The sequence below is a fragment of the Bufo gargarizans genome, chromosome 10 (genome assembly GCF_014858855.1).
Source record: "Bufo gargarizans isolate SCDJY-AF-19 chromosome 10, ASM1485885v1, whole genome shotgun sequence".
In the NCBI taxonomy this organism is placed as follows: domain Eukaryota; kingdom Metazoa; phylum Chordata; class Amphibia; order Anura; family Bufonidae; genus Bufo; species Bufo gargarizans.
In genome coordinates, this window is record NC_058089.1 from 72,954,516 (window position 1) to 72,966,136 (window position 11,621).

The following is an 11,621-nucleotide window of genomic DNA, read 5'->3' on the forward strand; positions in this document are numbered from 1 at the left end:
CTCTAACAGTAAAGGCCTCTCTAGACTGGTGGGCGAGCGCAAACAACCTCTCCTTAGGAGTTCCTTGGGAGAAAACGCCTTACATCCAAGTCCTAACAGATGCAAGCGAAAAAGGTATGGGAGTCAAAGTGGGAGATAATTATTTTCAGGGTTCCTGGCCGCAAACTACTCGCTCTCAATCCTCCAACTTCAGAGAGCTGAAAGCGGTTTGGGAAACATTAAAGGCAGCAGAAGATCTGCTTGAGGGCCTACATGTGAAGGTCCTTTCCGACAACACAACAGCAGTAGCCCATCCTTTCTCGCCAAGGAGGGACAAGATCAGGGAAGCTGATGTTCATGGCAGGAAAAATCTTAAATTGGGCGGACTTCCACGTAAGATCCATCTCCGCGATTCATCTAAAAGGGGCACAAAACGTAGAAGCAGACTACTTCAGTCGACAGCTAATAGACCACACCGAATGGTCACTGAACCAGGACGTGTTTCAGATGCTGATACAGATGGGGCACCCCTCAAATAGATCTGTTCACCTCAAAGAAGAACGCGAAGGTACCAAAGTTCTGCTCCCGAAATCCACAGCACAATCTCTGGGCGCTGGATGCGCTCAAGATACGGTGGAATTGAAACCTCTGTTGTGCATTTCCACCTCTGCCTCTACTTCCCAAAATGGTCCAGAAGCTCAACCAAGAAGATACAACTCTAATATTAATAGCCCCTTATTGGCTGAAGAGAAGCTGGTTCCCTTCCCTAAATAACCTATCGGTAAAGACCCCGTGGCCTCTCCCATTCAGGAGGGACCTGCTTCATCAGGGACCAATCCTACAGCACAACCCAATCTTCCTAAAATTATCAGCCTGGATCCTCAGGTCCAGCTGCTAATATCACAAGGTCTCTCCGATCGGGTAATTTCTACCCTGAAAGCAAGTAGAAAGAGTCACCTATTCGATCTATCTGAAAATTTGGAAGAGGTTTTGCTCCTGGATCGGTAACCCTGCCCCGAACTCTGGACCTCCGAACTCCAGCAAGGTCTTGAGCTAGGTCTTAGACCTTCCACCCTGAAGGTACAGATCTCAGCCCTAGATTGTTTCTTCGATCAAGATCTAGTAGTTCAGACCAGGCGGTGTGTGTCGTCCGTCCGTCCGTGCCCCCCAATTTATAATTTTTTATATCTCCTTGTGGGCCGTCGTGGTGATGAAAGCCGTAATTAGACTTACCGGTAATTCAGTTTCCACAAAATCACCACAACGGCACATATATTCCATACCCTAGATTTTGGTCTTAATCTTGGAGGTTATGAAGTAATATCCTCTTTGACTTATTTTTTTATTTTCTCTCACCACCTTTATTTATGTCTCTAATTTTGGACACACTTGTGCTGGTGGTGGGAGGGGGTGGGGGGGCATTTAAACCCTCTCTCTGTTCCTGCCCCTACAGAGGTCAGGGGTAAATCTCCTTGTGGGCCGTCATGGTGATTTCATGGAAACGGAATTACTGGTAAGTCTAATTCCGGCTTTCATAGCCATGCTTTCAAATTTGACCCTTGGTGCCAGTGCTCCACTATTGGTGCGATTCTTTGATGTTCCGCAGTATTGTCCGAACAAGAAAAGTGGATATCTGTGATGACCGATGTTTTCCTATACCCGCACAGGCCAACCTACAAGTAATTGCAAGATTCCAGTGAAAGATGCTTTCTAGAAACAATTTGGTTCTCCTTTCCTTCTGACCCCCATGGTACACCCTTATAGCAATATACAAGCACATATGGGGTATTGCTGTAATCAGGAGAAAATGGGCAATAAATTAGGGGGTGCATTTTCTCCAGTCCCCCCTCCCCCCTCGCAAAAGTGAAAAATATGAGCCTAAAGTCCATTTTTCAGAAAAAAATGTAATTTTTCATTGTCACAGCCAATTACATGAATCACCTTTGAGGACAAAGTTCTCACTACATATCTTGAAATATTCCTTGAGGGTGTAGTTTCCAGAGTGGGGTCACTTTTTGGGGGTTTCTACTCTAGGGGTACCTCAGGGTGTCTTCATATGTAACATGGCTCCCAAAAGCCAATCCTGTAAATCTGTCCTCCAAAAGCCCTACTTCCCTTTTGAACCCTGCTATGCACCCATACATCACTTTTTGAGCACATATGGGGTATTGGCGTATTCGTGGGGGAAATGGAGAACAAAATGTGGGGTGCATCTTGTCCTGTTTCCCCTTGTGGAAGTGAAAAACGTAGGTGTAAAGCAATTTTTTCTGGAAAAAATTTTAATTTTTCATAGCCAAGCGTTTCCTAATTCAGTGAAATGCGTGATGGGTCAAAGTGCTCACTACACACCCTGAAATATTCCTTCAGGAGGGTGTAGTTTCCGGAATAGGATCACTTTTTGAGGGTTTCCACTGTAGGGCCAACTCAGGGTGTCTTCATATGCGACATGGCTCCCATTTGCCATTCCAGCTAAATCCGCTCTCCAAAAGCCATATGGTGCTCCTTCCACTCTGAAGCCTGCTGTGCGCCCATACATCAGTTTTTGAGCACACATGGGGTGCTTCTGTAAACTCCAGATTCAAGATAATAGATTTTGAGTTTTGTTTGGCTGTTAACCCTTGATGTGTTGCAGGAAAAAAAGATTCAAATAGAAAATTCCCATTTTCATTTAATTCTCGTGGGGCAACTAAAGGGTTAACAAAGTTTTATAAAAATCAGTTTTGAATAGATTGAGGGGTGTAGTTTCTAAAATTGGGTGATTTATGGGTGGTTTCTAATATGTAAGCCCCAGAAAGTGACTTCATAACTAAACTGGTCCTGAAAAAATTGGAGTTTGAAAATGTTCTTAAAAATTTTAAGATTTGCGTCTAAACTTCTAAGCCTTTAGTCCCAAAAAAATTTAAATGTCATTTTCAAAATGATCCAAACATGACGTAGACGTATGGGGAATGTAAAGTAATAACGATTTTTGGAGGTATTACAATCTATTATAGAAGTAGAGGAATCAAAATTTGATAATTTTTCCATTTTTTTTTTGTAAATTTGCCATTTGTTTTATAAATAAAAAAATCATAATTTTGATAAAATTTTACCACTGTCATGAAGTAAAAAAAAAAAAAACAATCTCAGAATGGCCTGGATAAGTAAAAGCATTTTAACGTTGTTGCCACATAAATTGACACGTCAGATTTGCTAAAAATGGCCTGGGCAGAAAGGTGAAAAATGGCCTTAAGGGGTTAAGTTTTGTTCATCACCCCCTCCTCTCCCAATTTTACATGTAAAAATATATTAGCAATTAACCCCTTAAGGACACAGCCCTATTTCACCTTAAGGACCAGGCCATTTTTTGCAAATCTGACCAGAGTCACTTTAAGTGCTGATAACTTTAAAACGCTTTGACTTATCCAGGCCATTCTGAGATTGTTTTTTCGTCACATATTGTACTTCATGACACTGGTAAAATGAAGTAAAAAAAAATATTTTTTTTTTGCACCAAAAAATACCAAATTTAACAAATTTGGAAAAATTAGCAAATTTCAAAGTTCCAGTTTCTCTACTTCTGTAATACATAGTAATACCCCCAAAAATTTGGATGACTTTACATTCCCCATATGTCTACTTCATGTTTGAATTATTTTGGGAATGATATTTTATTTTTTGGGGATGTTATAAGGCTTAGAAGTTTAGAAGCAAATCTTGAAATTTTTCAGAAATTTACAAAAACTCAATTTTTAGGGACCAGTTCAGGTCTCAAGTCACTTTGCGAGGCTTACATAATAGAAACCACCCAAAAATGACCCCATCTAAGAAACTACACCCCTCAAGGTATTCAAAACTGATTTTGAATACGTTGTTAACCCTTTAGGTGTTGCACAAGAGTTATTGGCAAATGGGGTGGAAATTTGAGAATTTTATTTTTTTGTCTAATTTTTCATTTTAACCCATTTTTTCCACTAACAAAGCAAGGGTTAACAGCCAAACAAGACGGTATCTTTATTGCCCTGACTCTGCCGTTTACAGAAACACCCAATATGTGGCCGTAAACTACTGTACGGCCACACAGCGGGGCGTAGAGTGAAAGGTGCGCCGTTTGGTTTTTGGAAGGCTGATTTTTATGGACTGGTTTATTTACACCATGTCCCATTTGAAGCCCCCTGATGCACCCCTAGAGGAGAAACTCCCTAAAAGTGACCCCATCTAAGAAACTACACCCCTCAAGGTATTCAAAACTGATTTTACATACGTCGTTAACCCTTTAGGTGTTGCACAAGAGTTATTGGCAAATGGCGATGAAATTTGAGAATTTCATTTTTTTTGCCTAATTTTCCATTTTAACCCATTTTTTCCACTAACAAAGCAAGGGTTAACAGCCAAACAAGACTGTATCTTTATTGCCCTGACTCTGCTGTTTACAGAAACACCCCATATGTGGCCGTAAACTACTGTACGGCCACACAGCGGGGCGTAGAGGGAAAGGTGCGCCGTTTGGTTTTTGGAAGGCTGATTTTTATGGACCGGTTTTTTGACACCAAGTCCCATTTGAAGCCCCCCTGAGGCACCCCCAGATTATAAACTCCATAAAAGTGACCCCATCTAAGAAACTCCACCCCTCAAGGTATTCAAAACGGATTTTACAAACTTTGTTAACCCTTTAGGTGTTGCACAAGATTTAATGGAAAATAGAGATACAATTTCAAAATTTCACTTTTTTGGCAGATTTTCCATTTTAATTTTTTTTTTTCCAGTTACAAAGCAAGGGTTAACAGCCAAACAAAACTCATTATTTATGGCCCTGACTCTGTAGTTTACAGAAACACCCCATATGTGGTCGTAAACCGCTGTACGGGCACACGGCAGGGCGCAGAAGGAAAGGAATGCCATACGGTTTTTGGAAGGCAGGTTTTGCTGGACAGTTTTTTTTTTACACCATGTCCCATTTGAAGCCCCCCTGATGCACCCCTAGAGTAGAAACTCCAAAAAAGTGACCCCATTTTAGAAACTACGGGATAGGGTGGCAGTTTTGTTGGTACTAGTTTAGGGTACATATGATTTTTGGTTGCTCTATATTACACTTTTTGTGCGGCAAGGTAACAAGAAATAGCTTTTTTGGCAGCGTTTTTTTATTTTTTATTTACAACATTCATCTGACAGGTTAGATCATGTGGTAATTTTATAGAGCAGGTTGTCGCGGACGCGGCGATACCTAATATGTATACAATTTTTTTTATTTATGTACGTTTTACACAATGATTTCATTTTTAAAACAAAAAAAATGTTTTAGTGTCTCCATAGTCTAAGAGCCATTGTTTTTTCAGTTTTTGGGTGATTATCTTAAGTAGGGTCTCATTTTTTGCGGGATGAGATGACGGTTTGATTGGCAATATTTTGGGGTGCATATGACTTTTTGATCGCTTGCTATTACACTTTTTGTGACGTAAGATGACAAAAAATGGCTTTTTTTACACCGTTTTTATTTTTATTTTTTTACGGTGGTCACCTGAGGGGTTAGGTAATGTGATATTTTTATAGAGCCGGTCGATACGGACGCGGCGATACCTAATATGTATACTTTTTTTTTATTTATGTAAGTTTTACACAATGATTTCATTTTTGAAACAAAAAAAATGATGTTTTAGTGTTTCCATAGTCTAAGAGCCATAGTTTTTCAGTTTTTGGGCGATTATCTTAAGTAGGGTCTCATTTTTTGCGGGATGAGATGACGGTTTGATTGTTACAATTTTGGCGTACATGCGACTTTTTTGATCACTTTTATTACCTTTTTTTGGGAAGTAAGGTGGACAAAATTTCAATTTCATCATAGTTTTTTATTTTTTATTTTTATGGCGTTCACCGTTCGGGTAAAGTAACATGACCGTTTTATAGATCAGGTCGTTACGGACGCGGCGATACCAAACATGTGTAGGGAATTTTTTTTTTTAATTTTTAATCAGTGATAAATGTGTTTTTTGATTTTTACCTTTTTTTCACTTTTTTTTTTGACCCAGACCCACTTGGTTCTTGAAGATCCAGTGGGTCTGATGTCTGTATAATACAGTACTGTACTCTATATAGGGTACTGCACTGTATTTTACTTACACTGAACAGATCTATGCTTTCAGCACAGATCTGTTCAGCACCATGGACAGCAGGACGCCTGAGCAGGCGTCCTGTTGCCATGGGAACCTTCCCCGTCTGCTCAGTTATGGTCAGAACTGCGCAGACGGGGAAGGGTAAGGACGGGGCTCTGGGGGGCTGTCTGGGGGCTCTCTCCATCGGGGGGCTTCAAAGGCACTGCAGCCCCCCGATCGGAGAGGGAGGGAGCTCCCTCTTACTGTTAACTTTTTCCATACAGCGGTCCGTACGGACCGCTGTATGGAAAGGGTTAAACGGCTGACATCGCATCACCGATGTCAGCCGTTTATACCAGGGTGTCAGCAATGTGCTGGCACCCTGGTATACCCACTGTACACCAACGATTACGCAATAGGAGGCGGGCGGGGGATCGCGATCCCGCCTGCCGCCCGCCTCCCGCAACGCCCCCACCGCCCGCAACACCCCCCCTGCACCTCCCACCGGGCTAAAATCATTCAGAGGTGCAGGGGGGGTGATAAATATATATTTTCGCCACACTAAAGTTTCTGATCGCCGCGGTCAGGGACCGCAGCGATCAGAAACTGCAGAAAGCGCAACAAACCGCAGGTCTGAATTGACCTGCGGTTTGTTGCGATCGCGGACATGGGGGGGTCACGGGACCCCCCCGCGCATTTAGCCGAGGTGCCTGCTCAATGATTTGAGCAGGCACCTTGTTCCGATCACAGCCGGCCGCACGGCAGTGATCGGAACAACACATGACGTACCGGTACGTCATGTGTCCTTAAGGACTCGGGAAACATGCCGTACCGATACGTCATGTGTCCTTAAGGGGTTAAATAGTAGTATCGCCACATCTGAATGTTTGAACTATAAAATATATTTTTAGAAAAATTCCTGTGCGGTGAACGCAATAATGGGAAAAAAACTGACAACTACTTTTTATTAAAAAAATTATTTAACCCCACAAAAATGGTTTTTTCCCGTTTTCTAGTAACAGACATAGTAAATTAAATGGCACCCTTAAAAAATACAACTTATCTATTGGGTATTGGAATGTGGGGAGGAAAAAACTAAAAAGTCTTAAAGGTCAGACCCCTAGACTAAACAAACAGGTGGACGTTTAGTATACCCTTTTGTCCAGAAACTGGCATAAAAAGTTTGGTGTACACCATACCTGCAGATAATGTTAAATGTAATGCTACTTTTCCAAGAAGCGGCGGCATAGGGCTGGCTAGTTTATTTATGCCAGAAAACTAGCATAGATTATAGCCGAAATCTACACTTACTCTCTTGTTGATGTAGATTTCTGTTTTGGTCCGCTGACCTGCCTGTGCACCCCTTAAAGGGAACCGGTCGGCGGCAAAAGCCATCCTAAACCACCAGCAGTACCTTCAAGTAGCCGGCAGGGAGTTTCTAATGATGATTTTCTTACTGCATTCAGATGAGGCAGAAGTAGAAGTATGAAAAACGTTCTTTTATCCTCCGTCCGTGCCATTTTCCAGTCAGGCTTGAAGTCAAGGGTGCAGCGGCCTCCTTGCTTCAAGTCAAGGTAACCGCGCCCCCTTCGCTGTGACTGACCGGGTTGTTTTAATTTCTTTTTACTTTCCAGGATCATGACAAATGCAGAAACAGAGCTGTACAGTAGGCATATTATAAACACGCACAGATTTGCATTATGCGTACTATACACACAGCTCAGCAGTACTCACATTATACATACACACAAACATTTATATACACGTGGCTTTGCTGCATATACAGCTGACATATATCCACACTATTCTCTACAATTACATCCACTCTTTTCTGGTATGGCTTCTCCCACTTGTGACATCATCGGCTTTCCAAGCTGCGGGTAGTCAGTCAGAGCTTTAATCTCCTTCCTTGCAGCTTGGGGACCTTCAGGATGGAGAGGGTCCCCGTGCGGAGGCGAGCGGATCCGTTCAGATTTACAATGTAAGTCAATGGGAACGGATCCGCTTGAAGATGACACCATATGGCTCAATCTTCAAGCGGATCCGTCCCCCATTGACTTTACATTGAAAGTCTGAACGGATCCGCTCAGGCTGTTTTCACACTTAGAATTTTTTCTAAGTTATCAATGCAGACGGATCCGTACTGAACGGAGCCTCCGTCTGCATTAATATGATCGGATCCGTTCAGAACAGATCCGATCAAGCGCAAGTGTGAAAGTAGCCTAACATGTCGCTCTTGTATTTCAGGAGGAAGAATTGACATCCGTTGCAGCAGAAGATGGGAAAGAGGAAGAGGATGATGAAGTCTGGAATAAAATGGAAACGGTGATAGACAAAACTATTTCTAAAAAAAGAAAAGAAGCACAGGAGACCAATGTGGAGGATTTATCAATGGAAAATACATTAAAGAAGAAGAAAAAGAAGAAAGCAGTTTAATTTTTAGATATTTTTATACTTTGTTGATCAGGTTTTTCCATTGTTGTTGTAGACAAAATATTACCTAATCTATCAATTCATTAGCATCATCATAACAAAAGAAGCTGAATCTTGTAAAAGCAGGTTAACAACTAAGCTTGCAGCTTGGCGTCATATTGTCCACCATATGACATTTTATGTAAAGAGCAACAGTTTGTAAGGCTCAAAAAAGAAATCAGTCCATCCAGTTCAGCCTATCATGCTGCAAAGTTGATACTGAGGAAGGAAAAAAGACAATTTTCTTCGTCCGGGGAAGGGAGGGAGAGAATCCTACCCGGCTATGATCAGGCAATCAGAATAACTCCCTAGATCAACAACCCATCTCTAGTTACCATAATCTGTAATACTATTACACTCCAGAAATACATCCAGGCCTTGAACTTTTAGCCAATTCGCCACCTCCACCGGCAGTGTGTCCCATAGTCTCATTGCTCTTGCCACTTGAGGTAGAGGATGTCCCCTAGTCATGGTCACAGTCTTGGGGTATAAATAGATTATGGAAGAGATCTCTATATTTGCCTATTGGTCTTTTTTTTTTCTTCTTATATATATATATATAAAAAATATATATGTCACTGAACTGTCACACAGAATAGAGAATGGTGTAAATAACACATTTCTAACCTGAAAAAAAAAAGCTGTAAGGTCATGGCCACTATGGGTCTCACTTCCACCTAATTTGCAGTACACACAAGTAAAATTTGTCCTCAGTAACACAGACAGCAGAGAGGAAGTGGGGGGCATGTCGGAGCTAGCTGAAATCCTGAGCCTGATACCAGAACTGCTTCTGAATTCACAGGAGCCTCCTGGCTTTCTTCCCTCATTATCTGTTCTGTGAGCTTTGGAGCTGAAAATAAACATAGTGGGAATCAAATGAAATGTATCTAACTGTGCAGCTGAAATAGGGAATAATAAGAACATTCCTTTGCTATGTCAGTTTTACACAATGTTAGTATGTACTGGTGACATGTATTTATTAGTGTTAAGCCTCACCTGCCACGTCTCTGCCCAAGCCTCCAATCTATCCAAAACCATCTGTAGCAGTATACTGTCCCTTTTTTTTGTGTTCATTACTAGTGTTGAGCGACGCGAGCTTTGGATGTTTCATCCGAAGTCTTTGTTAAAAATTTCGGAATAATACTGTACGGAGATCCGTCTCTGTACAGTATTAGAATGTATGGGCTCCGATCAGCCGAAGTAAGTGATTCACAAAGTTGCGTCTGACTTTGTTGAATAACTTCATAGTTTATTTTTAAAGTGGAAAACCACTTTAAAACTCGAAACCAGACTCTGCTACTCAGTACTAGTCGGAACCACTTTAAAAATCAACTACTAAAGTTATTCAACAAAGTCACATGCGACTTCGCATAACTTACTTCGGCTCATCGGAGCCCATACATTCTAATAATAGTGCACGGAGACGGACAGTATTATTCCCAAGTTTTGAACGAAGTGACCTTGGATGATGCATCCAAAGCTCGCCTCAATCAACACTATTACTTACAAAGTTTAGTATTGTTTGCAAACATGAAAATGTTACTGTGTAATCACTCTACATAATCATTGATTAATGTATTGAACAGAGTAGGCCCCAATCCTGACCCCTAAATCTATAATGACCAGGTATTGATTTTTATAGCATTCTCTGATTTATATTTGGCGCTTTTGCACATAGCAGCGACCAGTGCATGGAGAAGGACCATAAAGTCAGTGGATACCAATGAAGCATACTTGCAGGCTCATATATTAATATCACAGTTGAATGTGGTAGTAGTGTAGATCCTTACATTATAAGTACCTGTTGATAAATGAGGCTCAGTCTTTGTAAAACCATAGTAGTCTAAATAAAGTGGCTGATATTGAGTGACTGGTAACTGGGGTTCTCTCAGGCCATGCTTATGTTTTTCATAAGGTGATTATTAGTATCTATATCCCATGTTAAGATGTGAGTTCAGCTCTAGTATCATGGTAATATTGAACATGTCATTATGAAACATCTGGTGCTTATGAGTTGATCTTGAGAAAAGCTCCTAGACCTACCTAAACTTCTGCTGACCACACACCAGCTGAGGGATAGCATCCTTGCCAGTGAAGAGACACGTGTAGGTCACTGGGCAAGGCATGCACATTTGTGACTTGGGATGGTTACTATAAAGGTAGATGGATTATACGGATTAACCAATAAGTAGTGATTTAAGAGATAAAAATATAATCGCCATGCTAAATGTAGAGGAGCAGGAGTGAACAGATCCTACATATTCCTAGATCTCACAAGCTTTCTAGCTTTGATATAATTCTGTGCACTATAACATAAAAATCTTTGAGTACAGTTAATAAACAATTAAAAAGAGGTAACAAGCAATGCACACAAGCGTGTTAAATAGGCTGCCTCTTTATTTCCAGTTTATACAGGTGAATGGTAATGTGCATTATATATTTCATGTTTGGGGCCATTTTCTGAATTATTGAAGCGACTCTTGCAATCCCCTCTTCCCCTACAGATTGAGTGGACATGTGAATAAACTAAACAGATTTGCAAATCTAATTTATACAAAATTGGCCTTTTTAGGTATATGATTAAATTAAAGGGCTGGTTAAATTTAACCCCTTTGATGGGCAAACAAGGCGCCTGCTCACACATGTAACAGGCGTCATGGCTGGCAGGTCTCCGTTGTTTCAAACAGCAGAGACCCGCGGCTAATTACTGAGTCCGACAATAAGGCCGATCGCAGAAATTAAAGCCTTTAGCTGCCTCTTGGCTCAAGGAAAGAACAATGAAAATCCAAAAACAAAAAACCTATGGTATCCTAAGGGCTGTTTCACACGAGCGGATGCCATGTGAGTGCCAAGACCCGATGCAGACTGTAGAGGCTTGGAGCATTAACATGACTGATAATGCTCCGTGCCTCTCTGTGATCTCTTTACTACAAAATCACAGTTATCACCGCTTGTGTGAAACAGCCCTAAGGGTTGAGAGATCTTGTAAGTCCTGTGTTCATAATGGAATCATGTCAGTTACGTGAAGAAGCTTACTCCGCAGTGGAGTCTTCCGGTATAAGCAAAAATGACATACAGTTCCTCAAATAGGACAATAGAAGC

The 11,621-nt window shown here is 41.2% G+C and overlaps 1 protein-coding gene across 1 annotated transcript in view; it reads left to right on the forward strand.

The window, feature by feature from the left end:
• The window catches only part of WDR74 (WD repeat domain 74), a 97,902-nt gene extending 87,384 nt beyond the window's left edge, over positions 1-10,518 (forward strand). The window contains exon 11 of the mRNA XM_044270604.1: positions 8,295-10,518. Within this exon, the coding sequence (XP_044126539.1) occupies positions 8,295-8,483 (189 nt within the window). The 3' untranslated portion in view covers positions 8,484-10,518. The remainder of the gene's footprint in view (positions 1-8,294) is intronic.
• Positions 10,519-11,621: the final 1,103 nt, after the last annotated feature.